The sequence below is a fragment of the Engraulis encrasicolus genome, chromosome 10 (assembly GCF_034702125.1).
Source record: "Engraulis encrasicolus isolate BLACKSEA-1 chromosome 10, IST_EnEncr_1.0, whole genome shotgun sequence".
Lineage (NCBI taxonomy): Eukaryota > Metazoa > Chordata > Actinopteri > Clupeiformes > Engraulidae > Engraulis > Engraulis encrasicolus.
The window spans coordinates 4,623,609-4,646,108 of NC_085866.1; the positions used below are offsets into that span (position 1 = coordinate 4,623,609).

Genomic DNA, 22,500 nt, shown 5'->3' on the forward strand with positions numbered 1-22,500 from the left:
AGGCTGGGTTAGACTGGGTTAGGCTGGGACAGACTGGGTTAGGCTGGGTTAGGCTGGGCTAGACTGATTTAGTGGCCTGGGTTAGACTGGCCTGGGTTAGGCTGGGTTAGGCTGGGTGGCCTGGGTTAGGCTTGGTTAGTAGCCTGGGTTAGGCTGTGTTAGTGGCCTGGGTTAGGCTGGGTTAGGCTGGCCTGGGTTAGGCTGGGTTAGTGGCCTGGTTTAGGCTGGGTTAGGCTGGCCTGGGTTACGTCGGGCCAGTGGCCTTGGTTAGGCTGGGTTAGTGACCTTGGTTAGTCTTGGTTAGTAGGCGGGGTTAGGCTGGGTTTACATGATAACATTACATTACAATAAAATACATTAGAATTTGTGTTGCTATATCTCCCACCTAGCCCATTAAACTAGACAATATCCACCTCACAGTCAAAAATACAATAGTTTATTGGCCTGTGTGGGCAATTATCCATGACCTGAGTGCTGCATCCATGGCCAAATAGATGGCCAATGGGCTGGAATGAAGCGAAGCATGGCTAAGAGAGGTCAATATGGGTGCAGTGCAGGCAGGGCTCGGACTAACAACCCACCAGGGCCCTCACATACAATACAGTAGACTTGACTCAGTTCACTATCTGTATTGAAGATGGACATATGGGCCATTCCCTAAGGAAGAAAGAAAGACAGAAAGACAGAAAGACAGAAAGAAAGAAAGAAAGAAAGAAAGAAAGAAAGAAAGAAAGAAAGAAAGAAAGAAAGAAAGAAAGACAGAAAGAAAGACAGAAAGAAATTAACAAAGAAAGAAACAAACAAACAAAGAAACAAAAATAACAGTATCTGTTTCTGGGGACTGTTGGTCCACAGGGAAAATGCTCTGTATTCGACTACCAGTCCAGCCCTGATGTAGTGGACACACACCCTGAAGCCAGCGGCCTGACTGGCTGGACAGGAGTGTGGTGTAGTGTGGTGTGGTGTGACTCATTGCAACGAGAGCTTGCTTTCTGCTCGTCTCTTACGTAACAAAATGCGCCTGACACTCTGCTCCTCTCCATGCATGGTGAATTTGTAAAAACAGTGAAGGGTTTACTGTGCTGTCCAGGCTGTGGCTCCTTATCGTCATGTCTCTGCTGCATTGCTGGTCATCTCTTTTTTCGCCTGTGTGATAATATTGAATGGATGTTTTATGATATCAGCCAACTCATGGGGTCTGTCTGTCTTTGTTTCTGTTTATTTATCTGCGTATTTATCTATCAAAATTCAAGGTATGTATTGGACCTTGGCAATACCTTGGCAAACACAGCCTTGTGCAAGCAGGGTACAGTTAGCAATCACAAAATATTGTCTGTGTGCTGTACAGACAATTTGTTGTGGACAGAGAAGTAGTCTGATGAGTCAACTAGCTCGAAAGCGCTCACTTGAGGAAAAAAAAACAACAACAACAACACGGGAGCAGTGTGCGGACATTCTTCTTTGTTTTTAATAATAATAATAATAATTGTATTTGTATAGCACTGTGTCATACAAGGCATGTAACTCAAAGTGCTTAACAAATGGGAAAAAACATTGTTAGAGATAGATTTAAAAGGAGAGGTATAGAGGAGAGGCAGAAAAAGCAGGAAGGCAGAGGAAGAAGAGATAGACAGAGAATGTAGAGTCATAAGGTCAACGTAGGTTAGGACCAGGATTCTTAGATGTGTAAGGTCCATAGTGGCTGGGCCTATCATAAGTCATAGATAGTCACACAGAGATTGGGCGCTCAGGTGCGGCCCCTGGTGGCATCAGGGGTGAGGAAAAACTCCCTTTCGCTTGATTCATAGTTTGTGAGGGGGAAAAAAAGCTCAGTGAGGTCTGAGAAAAAAGACCCCCTGTAGTCAGGAAGAAACCTCAGGCAGAGACCAGCGGCCACCTAGGGGAGCCCCCTGCCAGGGCTGGATTGCGAGTAGTAAGGGCGCTGCGGCGGCTGGGACACTTTTACTGTGTGCTGTACAGACAATTTGTTGTGGACAGAGAAACTTTCTCTGGAGGTACTGGAATCAACCAACAAAGAGGGCCTGGTGGGCCCGGCCGTGGCTCTAACGGCTGGGCACTGGACTGCTACGCCAGGTGACCCGGGTTCGATTCCGGCCAGGGTCATTTGCCGATCCTTCCCTGTCTATCTGTCTCTCCCAACTTGCTTCCTGCCTCCTCTCATTGTCCTATCTTGAAAAAATAAAGTCTTAAAAGCCCCCAAAAATATCTTTAAAAATAGAGGGACTAGTTATTGTTGGTTATATATTATATTCTTCTGGGTAAACTGATTTGCAGCTTGCATGGTAGCCTTAGGCCTATGCCTTTGGTGTGTGATGAATATGGGCAGTGCATTATGTTTATTATTAATGCGGTCCAGGGGCTGTGCACAGAAGATACAGTACATATTGTGTGAGCTGGGGATTTGAAGCTGTGTCAACAAGATCCTCTTAGGGCGTATTCACACCAGGAAAGTCCGATAGTTCGCTTTCTTTGGTCCGAACCAAACGGGGTAGGTGTGAATACGCCCTTCAAAATGTGGAGCACATGTGGGTGGATATGTAGCCTAGTTACTCTATTTGTGTGTTATACGTAATGCATGTTTGTTGCTCGTGTAACACAAGTGTGTCTGTCTGTGTATGTGCGCATGTGTCTGGGCACGCTATGCTACATGTGTGTGTGTGTGTGCTTGTGTGTGCATACGTGCATACGTGTGTGTGTGTCTGCACTTGTACGCCTGTGTGTGCCTGGTGTGTGTGTCCCCTGGCGGGGCAGGGGCCTGGTGGTGAGCAGCAGGCCGGAGCTGCAGATGGTGCTGGAGAGGAGGAGGAAGGAGCAGAGCCAGAAGCAGGAGGAGGAGCAGGCCAAGGGACCCCTAGACCACGTCCTGCTGCAGAGACAACAGCGGACACAAGAGGTCAGTAGAGCATACAGTATACAGAGAGAGAGAGAGAGAGAGAGAGAGAGAGAGAGAGAGAGAGAGAGAGAGAGAGGGAGGGAGAGAGAGAGGAGCAGGCCAAGGGGCCACTAGACCACGTCCTGCTGCAGAGACAACAGAGGACACAAGAGGTCAGTAGAGAAAGAGAGAGAGAGAGAGAGAGAGAGAGAGAGAGAGAGAGAGAGAGAGAGAGAAAGAGAGAGAGAGAGAGAGAGAGAGAGAGAGAGAGAGAGAGAGAGAGAGAACAAGAGCTAGAAGATGCAAGAGGTCATGACAAGACACACACACACACACACACACACACACACACACACACACACACACACACACACACACACACACACACACACACACACACACAGTGTCACATGAATGCATTTTATGTAGCTAGAATTAATTTCATGGCTGAATTCAGGTAAATTGGGCCACTTAGAGTCATTCGCCTATATGCAAAAAAGTGGCCTACCGGTAATTTACCTGAATTCTGAATTCACCATATTACACATTATGAAGGAATTAACACAAGGACAGAAACCAGCAGTAGTAAAACACACACATCATCTGTTTGCATGCAAAAGAATACTACTTTTGTATAGCTTGGTTGTCTAGCTTAATTCTGAATTGTAATATACAGTAGATGTATGATGTTCATTGTCTTAACGTTATATTGAATCTTCAAGTTATTTTGTTTCAGACATTTAAAAGTTTGTCTTTCACCTGATATGTTTCGACGGTGACACAGAGGGTCACATAGATGACCCTGTTTTAAAGATAACTTTTACATGTCTGAGGCAAAAGAACTTGAAGATGTAATACGTATACAGTAATTCATGTTGTGTGTGGGACAGAGGGCTCGTGAGGAGGAGGACCGGGTTCGGGAGGAGTCCCACCTCAGTGAGTTTGTGCGGGTCAGACAGAACCTGCGGAAGATCCACTCAGCACTGCAGAGCAAACACCTGGAGCACGACAGCTGAAACCATGTCAACCAACACCTGGACCACAACAGCTGAAACCATGGCAACCAACACCTGGACCACAACAGCTGAAACCATGGCAACAAACACCAGGAGTACAACAGCTGAAACCATGGCAACAAACACCTGGAGCACAACAGCTGAAACCATGGCAACCCAGCAGAGAGCAAACATCTGGACCGCAACAAACACCAGGAGCACAACAGCTGAAACCATGGCAACAAACACCTGGACAACAACAACTGAAACCATGGCAACCCATCAGAGAGCAACACCCCACCCACCCTCTCTCAACACACGGACACCTCAACCACCTTCTCCACCATTATCTATATCAGTGGTTCTTAACCTGGGGTGCGGGCACCCCCTGGGGGTGCGCCAGAGATTTCAGGGGGTGCGCAGAATTTTGTTTGTGTTGAGGTTGTGACCAAAATTCTGCTAGCGAACATTATAATTAGGCCAAATTAAAACACATTTTGGTCCCCATGTAGGCCTGTAGTCATTTAGGTATTGATGAATGTCTCAAGCAAAAATCATTGTAATTAATCACTTAAATCTTTTTTTTTTTTAGAGAAGTAGAAGTTTGTAGAAGTTTGGGTTGGGGGTGCGCGGCTTGTCTTGGGCACAAGTAAGGGGGCGCGTTGAGAAAAAAAGGTTAAGAACCACTGATCTATATGCATCTATATATATATATCGTTATAAGAATAACGGTATTCAAAATCAATATGGAGGACCTTCATGTTTCATCACATCATTAAAATTCAAGGCAGCATTATTCAAATTCCAACATAATTTGCTATTACGAGTTGCAGTGACGTGAATTGTGAAACCACACCAGTATTTGCATCTCTATGTGTTGATCTGTTACACAAAAAAACCCTAAGCTGTACATTTTACTGTCACTTCTGTTCCAGTATAGTTGAGTGAGCCAAATTTTGGTGATGCAAAGTGCCGTCAATATGTGAATGAATGAAGAGAAAGGATATTTCACCACAGGATTTGAGATATTTTGATCTTGATTCAAAATGTAAGCTACGGTTTAAATAGAACTAGATTACCTTTTTTTCTGAATAGCATAGCTGTCTATTGGTTTCATGTCCACATTTTCTACTTGTTTTTGGAACTGTTTATCACTCATTCCCATTTCTTTACAGTGACACTATGGTTATATTTTAGAGTTAAGTGTTTACAATTTGCTGTTCACATGTGACTTTGACTGCAGTTTATTGAAACTCAATAAATACTTAGAATGTTCCCCAGTTCTATTCAGTGTTGCATAGCCTATAGGCCTACACCAGGGCTTGACACTAACTTTTTCGCTTGCCTGCCATGTGGCTAGTGGTTTTCCTGAGTCACTAGCCATCCAGCTATTCTACTAGCCACAAATTTGATATTGTTTTTTTTTTCTTTATCATTACGCTGTTCATCTAACCTCAGAAGATGAGTGCACATAGCTTTCTACATGGAAATAAATCAAACAAGTAGAAACCGAGTAACTTAGTAGCTTTTTCTTGAACTTAGATTGAAACAATTGATACACAAGGCGTACAACGCAGAATAAATGCTATTCTGATATGTCATACCATTGAATAAGGTACCTGCCACATTGGCTAGTGGCACTGTAATTGTTACCAGCCACAGCCAAGTTTTACCAGCATTTGGCCGGTTGGCAGGTGCCAGTGTCAAGCCCTGGCCTACACTACACACACTACCAGGGCTCTATATTAACACCAGCTGTTATGAAATCCGCCAAATGTTGGTGCAAATTCAGTTTGGCAGCTAGAAAAGAAAGCGTAGGCCTACTTGTCACTTTGACTGATAGTGAGTGCATGCTAGTGACTAGTATGATTAGGAACATCTAGTAGCCAAATTTAGCTGGTGATGAAAAAAGTTAATTTATAGCCCTGCACAATAGGGCCTACTACTAGGCCTACCTAATATGAAGGAATCCTGACAAAAGCTCCAAACGGTCTACATAAATTGATGTACACTTTACAGCATTGTCCGGCATAATGCAGTATTTTGGACATGAAATCAGTGCATCATTCCTGTGTATAAAACGAGGTTGTATAGTTAGACTATGCACTGATATTCTATTCCACAGGTTATAGCGAAACTAAATGTGTTTTTATCATAGGTTATTGTCATATATGTTATCTTAGCACAGTTGGTCCAGATCTGGTTGGAAAAACAACTCCATTAAAGGGGTATGCCACTATTTTGGGACTTAATACCGTTAAAATCGTTGGCCAGGGTTTATATAGGTGGTGAAGTGTCTTATTTTTCATATAAGCCGTTGTCTTGTTTTAAGACAAGTTAAAAGAGGGAGCATGTCGCTAAGCTAGTTAAAGTCAATGGATCCGTGTAGCATGTAGCAATGCTACACGGATACATTGACTTTTTCTAGCTTAGCGACATACTCCCTCTTTTAACTTGTCTTAAAGCAAGACAACGCTTAACATGAAAAATAAGACACTTTACCACCTTTATAAACCCCAGCCAACGATTTTAACTGTATTAAGCCCCAAAATATCCCTTTAATAACATTGTTATAGCAATACCGAGAGAGCCTTCAGTAACATATAATGGCTTGTTCGTGATCATTTTGGTAACAACAACCTTATAATATAGGCGCTGCATCTTTTTTTGGTGATAAATCACACTTTTTGAACACACCTTTATTTGTTGACATGAAGTTGTTGACATTCACACGCGCATCCGTCGCGCCCTCTTGACGACGCCCAATGTTGTTGCATCTCCCCCAAATGGCAAATCTGATTGGCTACAGGGAAGAGCAGCTGAGAGAGCGAGCACTTGGAATGAGAAGTAAACCAGAGAGTATCCTTCCTGACACATGACAGACAGTCATGTGATTCCCTGTGTTTACCACCGTTACCAGTGAACTGAGTGCCTGCGAGAGCGGAGGTGAGTGTGGTGCGGGGAGGAGGATTAAAGTTAACCGTTAACCACGGAGGCTAGACAGACACCCCGCGCACCCATCCCTTCTTGCCCTTATTATCGGATGGGACGACATCGTGGAGAAGACAGCTGAGCACGGGACGGCAAGCACCTTGGAAAACATTCCTCCTTCCAAACAGCAACCACCAGTAAGTCATATGTTGGCTGAGGACTCATTGTGGACACTGACAAGTCATACCATAGGCTCTGTCGCCCGTACGTATTTTACGCACAGTGTTATTGATGAATCGCCTGCATCACTTTGGGGATAAAAGCAACAACATAGCCTATTTGTTTAATAGCATAGGCTACTTCAGTTCGTGCCAATAATTCGTGCTGTGTGCATCATGTGTATTGTAAATGACTGCTGTCTCTTCAAGACTACGTCTTGCCTTCTTGCTTAATTGCTTTTCCTTGCTCATCTTGTTTTGAAAGTTGAGCAATGGGTTGTTGGGGGAGGGGGGAGTGCAGAATGACGTCTATAAAATAATAATAATAATGTTAGTAATGTTAGTAAATGTTACTAAGTTGTCAGAATGGACTTATCACCATTAACTGTTGGAATAGGTTTGGGCTTGGATATATTGTTTCCCGTTTAACAGTCATAATAACACAGTTACTACAGAGCACAATAACTGTGTTCTTACGCCTTGATTATAGATGTCCAGGTCAATCACATTGTTGGGTTGTGTCTGTATATGTAGGCCTAATCAGTCTGCCCTATACACACATTTGTGTATGTGTGTGTGCCTGCCTGCCTGCCTGCGTGCGTGTTTGTGTGTGTGTGTGTGTGTGTGCGCGCGCCTGCTTGTGTGCGTGTGTGTGTGCTTGCGCACGTGCGTGTGCGTGTGCGCGCGCGCGCGTGTGTGCGTATGTGTCTGATAATACAGGTGCAGTAATGAGTGAGGAGAAGTTGGAGCAGTATCGCCAGAGGTTCCGCTCGGAGCTGGACCGGGTGGTGGACTTCTGGCTCAAGTACTCCCACGACCAGGAGCACGGGTGAGGAGCCCAGAACCATTCAAGAAGGCAGAGAATGTGGCCACATCAGTGGCACAGATTCTGGACAAAACAAAATAACTGAAGGACATGATACATGTTAATACTACACTGTTAATACTACACTGTTAATGATCCCGGTTCTTTAATTGCACACTTGTCATTAAACAACTGGGAGTATTAACAGGGTTGCGAACATTTACCATTTACCATAGCTTAGGCCCATCTCCACCCTGGAGTGTTGCACTGCCGTATCAAAAATGGTATTTATTTATGGCAGTATTGCTGCTGAATTCTGCTGTATTATAATCGTATTACTGCAGTATTAGGTCAGGGAATGCAGTATTTGGACAAAGAAAAAACACATTCTGCAAGAATGCTGTAATGCAGTGCACAGTGTTTTGGATCCCAAAGCACTACAATCCTGTAAAACACTGCAGTGTTGCTCAGGGTCTTCTCCTTTAAGGGCACTGTAAGCAGCTATTCATTAAAGCCCTCGAGGCAGATGATGTCTAACCACTAGAGTTGAAGAGTCATCCTGGTTGACCCTCTTTCTGTTCCCAAGCATGCAGCACCGCTGGTCTGACAACAGCTTTCTGACCAATGACACTGTCTGACTTGTTTGTGTGTTTCTGTGTCCTGTTTTGCAAGTAATGCATGTGTGTGTGTGTGTGTGTGAGTGTGTGTGTGTTTTGCTGCTTGTGTAACCTGTCTTATGCCTCCGTCTCTGTCTCTCTCTCTCTCTCTCTCTCTCTACCTCTCTCTCTCTCTCTCTCTCTCTCTCTCGCTCCCATACTTTGTGCCCCTCTTTATCACACATGTCTTTGTTATGTCTTCACAATCCACTGATTCTCACCATAATTGGCAACATAATTGCCTCTATGGTCATGAATGTTGAGAATCTCTCTCCTCTTACATGCTTTTTCAATTTCACTCTGAAGAAGACGTGTGAACATCGAAACGTTAGTCTTGGCGCTTGCCCAATAAAACGAGTTAATTTCCACATCTGAAGATGCTCCGGTGATTCCTTTCTTCCCATGCATTTTCAATGTTCTGCACAGTTGTACATTTGTGAAGAATAGGGATAGGTGCAGATAGATACGGAAAAACCTTTATTGGAATCACAGGAAACGCACAAATCCTGAACTGCCTCAGGAAGACCTCATGAAAGGAAAGAGGAAACATGAAATGCTACGTGTGTGTATCTGTGTGTGAGAGAGAAGACTGCAGCCATAAGCACTTTTTCTGGCTGACCTTAAACTGTTTATTGTGTCAAAGGCTCTTTCTGCCTGTCAGCACATTGGCCTGTCTTCTTTTGAGGAGTTAAAGGAGCTCTAAGTAACATCTTTAGTCATTTGATTACCTTTACAAATCCTCTGATACTTATAATGAGTAATTAGTATGCCACACTTTAAGGATGTGAAAGGTGAAAAATGAGATGTGAAAAACACTCAAAGGTGCTAATAGAGGCCGTGCCATCAGAGATTCTTTCATAAGTATATAGAGATATGCCAATGTAATAGGTTGCCATGGGCACCTAACAAGACCAGGTTCCGGTTCTCCTAAAGGGCAGAATAGAACAGTCCTTAGGTCTGCCTAAAGGGGGATTTCCTTCCCCCATCCCCCTTGCAATTATAGAACCTGGAAACAATGAGCCAATGGAACCCCTCTCTCTCTCTCTACTCTCTCTGGTGCCATTGCACATGACCCTTAAGAAATGCCCTGGCTGGGGGCACTGTGGTGTGGCGCGATAAGCCCCCCACATTTGGGCTTGCATGGCCATGGGGACCCGGGTTCGAGTCTGGCCTGGGTCATTTGCTAGAGCTGCCCCACCTCTCTTTCCCACGCGTCTCCTGTCAGCTCTTCACTGTCACTATAAAAGCATAAAAAGAATATATGGGGCCAAACCGTCTGCCTGTCATACTAACCCACTAAAATAAAATACAAGAATCACATTCGAGACTACAGCTTTTCTTTATATATATATATATATATATATATATATATATATATATATATATATATATATATATATTAGGGGCTTTTATGCCTTTATTTGATAGGACAGTCTGAGACGGTGACAGGAAGCGAGTGGGACAGAGAGAGACGGGGTGGGATTGGGAAATGACCCCGGCCGGACTCGAACCGGGGTCCAGCTTTTCTTATATATATAAGGAATGTCCTGGCTGATGTCCTGTCCCCTTTACTCACCAACGTGTTTTGTTTTGTTGTGCGCAGTGGCTTCTTCACCTGCATCGGGAAAGACGGCAAGATCTACGATGACCTGAAGTACGTCTGGCTGCAGGGGAGACAGGTAAAGGCAGGACTCTTACTTTTGAAAAAAGGAAAAAGAAAAGAGAGAAAAATAAAGAAAGAGAAAAAAATCACAGCATGTTTTCGCACATGTAACGCTGAAATACACTCATTTCTTAAATTGATACATACCTTGAATAGAGGTCGACCGATACAGGTTTTTTAATGGCTGATGCGATACCGTTTTTTAAAAAAATCACCCTTGGCCGATACCCGATTTCCGATACCAGATATTTGGGGCCGATATGGGTTAAAACAAGGTTAAAAAATGACATATTCCAGGTCTCAAGTTAAAAATAAACATTCCTTTAACATTATCAAATTGAGGTAGAACTTGTAACATTTAAACACCCACTCTAACAATTAAGTAATGTCTAACAATCAAGTAATAAAAAAATAAAGTGTCTTGGTGCTTTTAAAAAGACCCGAATTACATAAAATAATAAATATTGCGTATCGGCCAAAACCACACGCGTATCGGCCGATACGATACACGTAAAAATTGCAAATATCGGCCCGATACCGTTACCGATATATACGTATATCGGTCTATCCTTAACCTTGAATACATTTCTCCTCATGCGTCATCCCACTTCTCATCACTGGCCTCAAGGCTCTAGACTGGCCCTTCTTGTTTTCATGAGGGCAATGAGCCATGTCTGTGATTTGTCTTGATTTGGAATATACAGGTCAAATACAAAAATGTGCCATTAAACTTTGTCGGGTAGCATCAAACAGTGATGCAGACTTTTATTTTCCTTTCAGTGATCTTTTGTTTGGTCTAGCAGCTGTGCTACTGATGTGCGCACATTCTCTGACTTTTTGGAGGCGGTAGGCTGGCCCTTCTTGTTCTCATCACTGGCCTCAATGCTGTAGACGGGTCCTTTTTTGTTTTCATGAAGGCAATGAGCCATGCCTGTGATTTGTCTTCAGCTAATGGCCTGTCCTTGGAAAGAGTCAATACAAGACAGCTGTGGCTCCATGGTGTACTAATGGGGAGTTCAAACAGACCCCACTAGTATCTGGGTTGTTTTGGAACTTGTGGAGGAGTGGAGGAGACGTGCTCACCCTATTGGCTAATGATGCAGTTCTAAACTGGGTGCTGAATCCCACAAAACACATAGATGAGTGAATGTCATCTCAACTTTGTTTTGGAACTTTCCACAAGACATCACAAGTATCCGGGCCATATTGTTTTAAGTCCTCAGAAAGAGCACTATGTACTGCTAGTCTAACCTGACCTTAGTCTGCTAGCCTGACCTTAACTCTCAATGTTCAATGTCCACTAGACAATCCTTCATGTGCAACAACAATGTGCTACATACAGTAGGGACCTGCAATTGTATGTGCAGTTTATTTGCAATGCCACATCACCACAAACTCTTGAAATGTTTCAGAAACAGCATATAAATAAAACATATAAAACTTGAAATGTTTCAGAAACAGCATATAAATAAAACATATAAAACTTGAAATGTTTCAGAAACAGCATATAAATAAAACATATAAAACTTAAAATGTTTCAGAAACAGCATATAAATAAAACATATAAAACTTGAAATGTTTCAGAAACAGCATATAAATAAAACATATAAAACTTAAAATGTTTCAGAAACAGCATATAAATTGTGAAAAAACAGCCAGTCTTCTCTTCAGCCAGTCTTCTCCCCAATACATACAGTACATGCAGGAGTTACATCACTTGTGCTGTTGACGTTTTGTTAGTGTTTCTACTCAGTATCACCACCTAGTGGTCATGTTTTGACAGTGTTTTGATGCCACAGGTATGGATGTACTGCAGACTCTACCGAACCATGAAGAGGTTCCGGAGACCTGAGATACTAGAAGCTGCCAAAGCCGGTAAGTGTGTACATGCTGTTTGTGTGAGAAATCTCTTCTCTCTCCAATATTTATGTCTGAGAGTGTTTTCTATACGCTATTAAGATTTGAAAGATTGACAGTGTCTTGGGTCTGAAAGCTTGGTGAAGTTTGTAATGTAATTATATCAAATATTCAGGAAAACTTCCAACTTCTAAGAAAGAAACATGTCTTAGGATTTAAGTTATCGATTCACCATTTACTTTTTTATTTTAAACAATGCAACTGGTTTATTGTTTGTTATTGTTGTCTGTAACTGCGTGTATTTCCGTGGGTCATCAGAGTGGGCCAACACATTGTTACTTTTGTGTGCATTAGTCATCATGGTGACTAAGTGTTTGTCATTTCCTGGTTCGTTTTTTTTTTTTTGTGGTAGGTGGGGCGTTTCTGCGTCGTTTTGCACGTGTGCCGTCTACGGGCAGCCCGTGGAAGTGTGCCTTCTGCCTGACGCGGGACGGGCGCGCTGTGAAGGTGCAGAGGACCATTTTTAGCGAGTGCTTCTACGTCATGGCCATGGACGAGCTGGCCAGGGTCACCGGCGACACGGACATGCAGGTGAGAAGAGCTAGAGGGCACAGCTGGCCCACACGCGGCATTTAGGGCTGTAACGATACACTCAACTCACGATTCAGTTCGTATCACGATTCATGCCCTGCGGTTCAATACACTCCACAATAACATAAGAGCTAGAGGGCACACCTGGCCCACACGAGGCATTACACCTGGCCCATTATTACATTACATTACATTATATTGCATTTGGCAGACGCTTTATAACCAAAGCGACTTTCAAAAGAGAACATAATCAAGCCAACATCACAAGCAAATACAAAGTGCACAGGAAATATACAGAGTGCAGTTGCAAAGGAGGGTTAGTTGTAGTTTTTGTTTTTGTTTTTTAAATTAATAAAGAGTACACACACAGCACACTCACAAACACACACACACACACACACACACACACACACACACACACACACACACACACACACACACACACACACACACACACACACACACACACACACTCAAACTAAACTAAGCTAAACTAACTAAACATCATGTCAAGAGTCTGCCCTGGGGCTAGGCCAGCTCAAGCATTAGTTTAGTAGCTCCTTTACTTGTTTCTTGAAGGCTGCAAGAGATGTGCTTAGTCTTGCTGCCTCTTGGAGACCGTTCCACCACTTGTGTACAGGTGGTGGAACAGTCTCCCAGAGGCAGCAAGACTAAGCACTAAGACTAAGGCCCACATGCGGCATTATGTATAGCATGTTAGAATAGAGTAGAGTAACATTTATTAATTCCGAAGGAATTACTATGGTGTGATGATGTCTATTACATTATTTATTTATGATGAGACGAGCTGGCCAGGGTCACTGCTGGCGACCAGGATTTGCAGCCGAAAAGCCACAGGAAACTATCAGCATTAGGGTTGCCAACCATGCCTTGAAATACGGAATCGTCCTGTTTTTTAGAAACAAAAGTACGGTTCCGCATTGAGCTGAAACGGGATGCAATTTGGTTAAAATGCAGGAAATTGCATCTAAGAAAAACAACATTTTCTGGGGCAGGACGTTTTTTTCACAGACAGTTGGCAACCCTATAGAGGCCACCCTTGGCCCGCCTGTGGCACACGTCTGGGCCGAAGCCTTTTCTTTTCTGAATGCTCCGACACTGCTATTTGGCCCAAATTCCCAAATGTAGCTAATGAATGAATGAATGAATGTATTTATTTGGACTATTTGGTGTAAAAACATGGTAATAGCAACTGAAACCATTCAGTAAAAGAAAGAGATAGTCAGGGATAGACAAAAACGCCCTAAGGCTTATTTCCATTGTGGTCGTAGTAAAGGACACCTATCCATTCTGTCCCTACGCGACTGTAAATATACAGTGTTTGTAAATCCTGAACAGCTGGCCATCTACATCAGTAATTCTGCTGTGTGTGTGTGTGTGTGTGTTCCCACTAGTCGGAGGCGGAGCAGATGATGGATCAGCTGGTGCACTGGGTGAGGGTGGACCCGTCTGGTTTGGGCCGGCCCCCGATGCCCGGCGCCGCCCCCGTCAACAGCATGGCGGTACCCATGATGCTCATGTGCCTGCGGAGCCAGCTGGCCGAGGGCCGGCCGCAACTCAGCCAGAAGTACGCCGAGCTGGGGGAGTGGTGCGTCACGCAGATCCTCCAGCACATACAGGTGAACACACTAATGAAACACACAGTAACTCGCCGTGGCTCAAACGGCTGGGCACTGCACTGCTACACCGGCGACACGGGCTTGATTCCGGCCCAAAGTCATTTGCTGACCCCTCCCAGTCTCTCTCTCCCAATTTGCTTCCTGTCTCACTCAACTGTCCTATTATGAATAAAATGAAAGCCAATAAAAGCCAAAAAAACCCAGAATTGATAAGTAGCCTCTTACTGCAGCTGGGGTCGCCGGCGACCCGTATGGTGTTATAATGTGGACAAAAGGTCCACGAGCGCCACTTACTGCACACGCGAGGTATTTTATTCTGCGCGCGCGCGATTTGATTTTTCGTGACCTTTCTCCTATATCGTTTATATCGTGATAGTCATTTTTTCTTATACAATTGAATATCATTTAATTACATTTAATGCTGTCACAATACACACTATAAGTTCATGTAACTGTAAAAATAAGAATAAAAGATCCATTTTAAAGAAAGGTTGTTTTGCGACATGAAAAAATAAAGTGCAAATAAAGAGAATAACTGAAAACGTATGTAATTGTGATATATCGTGATATATATATCGTTATCGTGATATAAAGTAATCCATATCGTGATATAGTTTTTTTTACATATCGCCCAGCCCTACATGGCAGTGTGCTCCAATGTCAAATCCATCAAATCTATTTTAAGGCACAAAACATCTGGAGCATGCTGAGGGAACGCTGAAGCTCGTATTTGTCTTTCTTTTTCAGTGCGAAATAAATACCCATGTGTTTCTTTCTTCTCTCCCTCAGAGAGATGGGACGGCCATCTTGGAGAATGTGTCACCGGAGGGAAAGGAGCTGCCAGGTTGTCAGGGGCGACTGCAGAACCCAGGTGCAGAAATAATAATATTCATAACAATATTCAACAGCAAACAGTCTGTATTATGCAGAACCCAGGTGAGGAAGCAAACACCAAGTCTGTACATGCAGAACCCAGGTGGAGAAATAACAATATTCAACAGCAAGCATCAGTCTCTCTGTACAATTTACATAGCCATCTACACACTAGGGCTACACAGAGGAGCAAACATGTTTGCGTAGAGTACACATATTAGTATAGATGATGTAGCACTGCACTACTGTACAATGTGATACTTTTTAGAAGCTTAAAAATACGTCATTGAGTTGATGGGATTTCAGGGCTTGTTTGCTTGTGTCAGGTGCTCTAACCCTTATTGGTGTTGCATGGAAATGTGTACCAATGGAAATTGGGGAAGTGTGTGTGTGTGTGTGTGTGTGTGTTATGGCTAATGATTTGACCGTAGGGACAAGTCAGTGGAAGGTGTGTGTGTGTGTGTGAGTGTGTGTGTGAGTGTGTGTGTGTGTGTTTAATGATGTGACCACTGGGACAAACTTTGAAGGGTGAATCTGTGAGTGGGTAATGATGTGAGCACAGGGGATGGTGTGTGTGTGTGTGTGTGTGTGTGTGTGTGTGTGTGTGTGTGTGTGTGTGTGTGTGTGTGTGTGTGTGTGTGTGTGTGTGTGTGTGTGTGTGTGTGTGTGTGTGTGTGTGAGGTGTCTTGGGGTGACAGCTGGATCATTAGGCCTAATGGGCTGCCTAAATATAAACACTATGCAGAGAGAGGAGGAGGAGATGGAGAGAGGGAAGAGGAGAGAAGTAGCGAGGGAGAGAGGGGGAGAGAGGAGGAGGAGAAGGAGAGAGGGAGAGGGATGCCCAGGAGGGAGAGAGAAAGGGGAGCAGGAAAACAGAGGGAGAGGGAAGGAGAGAGAGAGGGAAGAGATTTTAAAAGAGAGGGAGGGAGAGAGAGAGAGCAGGAGGAGAGGGCTGTTTTGTGCCTCGGGCCATAGTTAGTGCTACTCCATGTTTATTTTGGGCTGCATTGTAGAGAGGCATCCTCCTCAAAACAGCAGGCATAACAATGTACTGTACATACAATCTCGGGTAGCTTGTTTCGAAGACCAGTTTTGTTTCAAAAAAAGTATGTTCAGCTGCTGTTAATGGGTAGATATAGAGATGCACCATTGATATCAGTTAAATGGAAAGGCATTTGGCATCAGTTATTTTAACTTAATTCTACCACACTAAAATCATAAACAATAATAATAAAATATTTTTATTTTTACGTAATGATTGTTTCAAGATAATGCATCCATATAGGACACATGCCCACATGAGAAAGGCACAGACAAACACATATCTGAATAAAAAAAGCTCAACATTTTCATAGTCCCCCCGCTGATGTGTCATCCTGTGGGCCTGTGGTGTGTGTGTGTGTGTGTGTGTGTGTGTGTGTGTGTGTGTGTGTGTGTGTATGGTGTCTCTGCAGGTCATGCCATTGAGGCAGGCTGGTTCCTGCTGCAGTATGTTAACCTGTGGTGTGTGTGTGTGTGTGTGTGTGTGTGTGTGTGTGTGTGTGTGTGTGTGTGTGTGTGTGTGTGTGTGTGTGTGTGTGTGTCTGGTGTCTCTGCAGGTCATGCCATCGAGGCGGGGTGGTTCCTGCTGCAGTATGTTAACCTGTGGTGTGTGTGTGTGTGTGTGTGTGTGTGTGTGTGTGTGCATGTGTGTGTGTGTGTATATCCAGGTCATGCCATCGAGGCTGGCTGGTTCCTTCTGCAGTATGCCCAGGAGCAGGGGGACGGCGGACTGCAGCAGACGGCCATCGACAAGTTCATGGAGGTGCCCTTCCTCTCCGGCTGGGACAAGCAGCACGGGGGCATACTCTACTTCCTGGACGTGGACGGACACTGCCCCACGCAGGTAGGGAGGGGAAGCACTGCAGCAAAATATTTAAAGTCCGTGAAAGAACACAAAGCAGGGCAAATTAGTGAGGAAATACCCTCCCGCTGACAGAAGACAAACTTGGCTTTGTCGACCCAAGGGCAACTATCCATATGGATGGACACTGCCCCACGCAGGTAGGGAGGGGAAGCAGCAAATATATTAACACGCACGCACGCATGCACGCGCGCGCGCACGTACGCACACACACACACACACACACACACTGAAGTAGGGGAAGCAGCTGTGTGTGGACCTCATGGGCACTTCATGTGAATTGTGAATTAATTACACATCATACTCATGATTAAAAGGTGTCCTGTCCGGCATGAAAAAAGATACATTTTGGAAGAAAAATATCAGATGTCAGATGAGAATGTTAGATCTGTCGGTGGTCAGGGCAGTGAGCCTCTTATAATCTCATGGATAACTGACTTCTGTGTGGGTTTCTGCATCTGTGTGTGTGCCTGTGTGTGCGTGTGTGTAGTGGAATATGAAGTGAGTGGAATATGAAGTTGTGATGGCCTCACTGTGAGGCTCTGATCTCCTACCTGATGATGTGTGTGTGTGTGTGTGTGTGTGTGTGTGTGTGTGTGTGTGTGTGTGTGTGTGTGTGTACTCACGTGTGTGTGTGTGTGTGTGTGTGTGTGTGTGTGTGTGTGTGTGTGTGTGTGTGTGTGTGTGTGTACCAGTGTTAATTTCGTCAACCATGACTATGACTAAAATATTTCGTCAATGCCCTTTTTTGATTTTCGTCATCTAGACTAAGACTAAGACTAAATTGGGAAGGCAATGACTAAAATATGACTAAGACTAAAATTGATTTTCGTCATTGTGACTAAGACTAAGACTAAATTTTAAAAAGCTGACGAAATTAACACTGGTGTTAAATAAAATAGAGAAAAAGAGAACCAGTTGTGTGAAGAAGTTTTGATTTTCTGTACACAGTGTGAAATATGTTAAAAAGAGAAGCAGTGTGCGGAGAAGGTTTATTCTGCCCAGTGAATGATTTATGTTAAAAAGAGAAGCAGTGTGTGGAGAAGTTCTATTATGTACAGTGTTGACTAAAATGACTAAAATGACGAAAATTGACTAAGACTAAAATTGATTTTCGTCATTTAGACTAAGACTAAGACTAAATTGGGAAGGCAATGACTAAAATATGACTAAGACTAAAATTGATTTTCGTCATTGTGACTAAGACTACGACTAAATCAAAAAAAGCTGACAAAATTAACACTGGTGTGTACTCACGTGTGTGTGTGTGTGTGTGTGTGTGTGTGTGTGTGTGTGTGTGTGTGTGTGTGTGTGTGTGTCTGTGTGTGTGTGTGTGTGTGTAGCTGGAGTGGAATATGAAGTTGTGGTGGCCTCACTGTGAAGCTCTGATCTCCTACCTGATGGCCTACCAGCACTCCAGAGAAGACATCATGCTGCAGAGATTCACACAGGTCTACGAGTACACCTTCACACACGTGAGTACACACACACACACACACACACACACAGGTCTACGAGTACACCTTCACACACGTGAGTACACACACACAGGTCTACGAGTACACCTTCACACACGTGAGTACACACACACACACACACACACAGGTCTACTAGTACACCTTCACACACGTGAGTACACACACAATCATACACACACACAGGTCTACGAGTACACCTTCACACACGTTAGTACACACACACACACACACACACACAGGTCTACGAGTACACCTTCACACACGTGAGTACACACACACACACACACACACACACACAGGTCTACGAGTACACCTTCACACACGTGAGTACACACACACACACACACACACACACAAACACAGGTCTACGAGTACACCTTCACACACGTGAGTACACACACACAGACACACACACACACACACACACACACACACACACACACACACACAGGTCTACGAGTACACCTTCACACACGTGAGTACACACACACACACACACACACACACACACACACACACACACACACACACACACACACACACACACACACACACGCACACACAGGTCTACGAGTACACCTTCACACACGTGAGTACACACACAATCATACACACACACACGCATGCACGCACACACACACACACACACGTGAGTACACACACACAGGTCTACGAGTATACCTTCACACACGTGAGTACACACACAATCATACACACACACACGTATGCACGCACGCACGCACGCACGCACGCACACACACACACACACACACAGGTCTACTAACACACCTTCTCAAACGTCAGTATGCACGCATGCAAGCACCCTGGCACACGTACTCTATGCGCACATACAATCACTCACTCAACCACTCACTCACTCACACCCACTCTGTATGTAACTCTCTGTGTCTGTATGAGCAGAGTATGAGCTGTGTTTGTATCCCTCCGTATCGCCAGGGTGCGATTTGTAGGGGGGGATGAGGGGGATTGTCCCCCCTTCTGGTCTTGATATCGCACCTTTTTGTACATGATTTTATCACAATTCAATGTAACTCCATTGATATTGCTTAAAATCTGAAACATATTCCCCCTTCTGGTTTTCCGACAAATCGCACCCTCCGTATCACTCTGTGTGTATAAGCAGTATCCCTTTTTGTCTCTCTATCTCTCTGGCTGTATGAGCAGTAACTCTCTGCGTGTGTAAGCAGTGTCCCTCTTTCTCTCTGTATCTCTGTGTGTATAAGCAGCAGTATCCCTCTCTGTATCTCTGTGTCTGTGTTTCTCAGTTCTCGGATGCGGAGCATGGGGAGTGGTTTGGCTACCTTGACCAGCAGGGGGCGGTGGCCCTGGACTTCAAAGGAGGCCCCTTCAAAGGTAGGACAGGACAGGACAGGACAGGACACACCAGACACCAGCCCCATCAGATGACCTTTACAGTGTAATTATGCTGTTATGTGAAATGATTATGTGAAGCATAATCTTCTTGTCTTCTCGTATGGGAGTGAAATTGGCTGTAAATAGTTTTCATGCCAGCCCAGGTAAGGAATGAGCAGTCATGTTTATTTTAAAGTATTTCTGAGGCTTTGCAAGCCTTTACTGGTGTTTTACAGGACATGGCAGTGAAGTAGAGACAGGAAGTGAGTTGGGAGAGAAAGAGGGGGAAGGGCTGGCAAAGGACCCGGGCCGGGAATCGAACCTCGATCGGCCAAGTAGTAGAGGAGTGCTCTACCATTAAGTCACGGTAAGGCCAAGCAGTCGTCATTTTACTTAGTAGAATGACATGAAATGAGTTGAAAGCAAACACAGGTTATGTCCAGTAGTTAAATTTAGTGGATAAATTTAGTTTTGGCCATAATAACCCCATCTTGCCTCTGCGGTGAAACCTGTTTTCTTCCCATTTTCCCCCAGGGTTCTTCCATGTTCCCCGGTGTCTGTACATGTGTGAGAGACTGCTGGACAGCCTGATAGAAGGGAAAGCCAAGTAAAGGCCTGAAGATCTCATGAGTCTGGAGACTCTCCTTCATCGAGGCCAAATTAGTGATGGAGAGCACACACACGTCGGTTGATACCAGCCAAAGAATTGTCTGTTGGAGTAAGATTCATCAAGCCTGTATACTTCGGAGACCTTCAGTTAGGAAGACTTTAGGTTGAGAATAAATGGAGTTATCTTTGTGCTGTAGATGGCGGTAGCGCAAATCTTATGCAAGCCATCACCAAATCCTCCTTTGCATATTGGGTGGGTGGTGGTGGTGTTTGGGCTATCTTACTCTAATAAGACAGTTCTTTGTCCTTATGGTCTGCTACTGCTATGCAATATTGCTTTACACCATTTGACTCCTGCTTCGCACCAATCCATTGGCTTTCACTGCATTTCACCAATCAATGTTTCAATTGTTTTGTGGTATATCATACTATATGACCTAATGTTTACACACATGCAGATACATATGTTACATATGTCTCCATTGTACTTGAATTTGAGAAGGTTAAAGAAGGGAATGATTCTGGGGTGGGGGGTTAGATGATTTAGTGGCATGTGGTGCAGGTACATGCCAATCCAAGTGGGGTCACATGATGCTATTCTTAGTTATGGTAGGCTACTCTGCCCTACAAAACAAGAACGCAGTAACTCAGATTCTGGCAAACTGAGAAAAAAGGCTTCAAAGTTCCCTATATGGCGTGACAACTGTGTTGTAGAAAAACATGTATGTGTATTTTTGCCACAAAAAACAGTTACTGCGTTCTTGGCTAAAACCAAAACCAAAACTTGGCCAAAACTCATTCCTAACCCTAACCTATCAGTGAATGATGTGTGTCAACCAACCTAAACCTGTCAGTTAAAAAATGTTAACTTTAGGGGAAAGAAACATAGCCTTCCTTTGGCATGCCAATTCCGCATGTCACATGCCACTAAATCATTTAACCTCCTCTACACAAATAATTTAACCTGTGTGACTGAGCCAGTCAGGTGTGGAGTGAGAATAAGGGACCATATTGAGTGAGTTATGTTGGGAATGTATCCAGGACACCAGCTGCGCTACTGTGGAATTGTTTTGTTGTGGGTGAAGATTGTGCACATCCCAGGAAAAGTTGCAGGACAAAGACTGCCTGTAATTTTTGTCAACACACTTAAAGTCCTTTTTTGTTTTTTATATTTCATTTAACATCATCCAGCCATGAAATAAAAACATACAACAAAAAGGACTTTATGTGTGCAACTCATCACTCCGAAAATTACTGTTGAAAAGTGCCAAGTGCCATAGATATTTGGGTTCAACAACCTTTCCAAACAATAACCTCACTGGGAGGAATTGATTTTTTCCCTCATTTTCCAATAAACTAGCTTTATGAGACATAAGCACTAACCGAAGCACGAGACTCCATACTAGAGAATGACTCCTCCAATGCTGCCAAGACAATGCCGATTGTGACAAATTGGTAAATAATTTAACAGAATGGCTTTACTGGAGTTTGATACAAACTATCACAAATCATACGTACAAATCAAGTAAATTTGTGTTTTCTTCAAGGATATAAGAGAGAGGGCCTGCGCATTTCAAGGTGGCTTTTGTGGTGTGGTGGTGCTTTGGCTTTGGATATAGAGTAATTCATCTGACTGATGTTTTAATGTTTTGAAGGACTGTATGCTAAGTGTATTTTCTTTTTGTAATTGTGTAAAATGGCTTTTCAACTGGTTTGTAACTTGGGCATTGATGTCTTTTAAAAATATGGTTTCAAATAAAAGCCTGACGCCAACCATTCCTAAAACAATTCTAAATTTTTATTTTTCCTAACAAGAGTGAAAAGAAACAAAAAAGGCAACATTGAAATGAAAATGTTTATACACAAACTCATGACAACTTGTGTCAATAGCAATATCAATACCAGTAATAATAATAATATAATAATATAGTCATTATAACCCCGGGAACAAAATAAGATCGATGTGGTAAAGTGAGTCACAGTCAAGATTTTATACACAGGGGAGGAGGAGGAT

General features: G+C 43.7%; 3 protein-coding genes across 3 annotated transcripts in view; 2 read left to right on the forward strand and 1 right to left on the reverse strand.

Moving 5' to 3' along the window:
* si:ch211-218o21.4 (actin-associated protein FAM107A) overlaps window positions 1-3,979 on the forward strand; it is a 6,315-nt gene extending 2,336 nt beyond the window's left edge. Inside the window, exons 2-3 of the mRNA XM_063207782.1 lie at window positions 2,773-2,914; window positions 3,784-3,979. Of these exons, the coding sequence (XP_063063852.1) occupies window positions 2,773-2,914; window positions 3,784-3,909 (268 nt within the window). The 3' untranslated portion in view covers window positions 3,910-3,979. The remainder of the gene's footprint in view (window positions 1-2,772; window positions 2,915-3,783) is intronic.
* Window positions 3,980-6,748: 2,769 nt separating this feature from the next.
* On the forward strand, window positions 6,749-21,199 carry renbp (renin binding protein). Its single transcript, XM_063207898.1, has 11 exons — window positions 6,749-7,016; window positions 7,758-7,866; window positions 10,102-10,177; window positions 11,961-12,036; window positions 12,431-12,609; window positions 14,025-14,249; window positions 15,039-15,120; window positions 16,832-17,007; window positions 18,369-18,500; window positions 19,790-19,877; window positions 20,412-21,199. Exons 2-11 carry the CDS (start codon window positions 7,766-7,768, stop codon window positions 20,486-20,488), a joined length of 1,212 nt encoding a protein of 403 aa, XP_063063968.1. The 5' UTR covers window positions 6,749-7,016; window positions 7,758-7,765; the 3' UTR covers window positions 20,489-21,199.
* A 1,063-nt stretch (window positions 21,200-22,262) lies between these two features.
* kdm5c (lysine demethylase 5C) overlaps window positions 22,263-22,500 on the reverse strand; it is a 50,255-nt gene continuing 50,017 nt past the window's right edge. Inside the window, exon 30 of the mRNA XM_063207909.1 lies at window positions 22,263-22,500. This exon is cut by the window's right edge and continues 1,670 nt beyond it. The gene's annotated coding sequence lies outside the window, so the exon portion shown is untranslated.

Coding starts and splice junctions, on each gene's coding strand:
- renbp (XM_063207898.1), top strand. CDS start 7,766: ATGAGTGAGGAGAAGTTGGAGCAGTATCGCCAGAGGTTCCGCTCGGAG. Junction 15,121..16,831: donor GGGGCGACTGCAGAACCCAG/GTGCAGAAATAA, acceptor GTGTATATCCAG/GTCATGCCATCGAGGCTGGC. Junction 17,008..18,368: donor ACGGACACTGCCCCACGCAG/GTAGGGAGGGGA, acceptor GTGTGTGTGTAG/CTGGAGTGGAATATGAAGTT.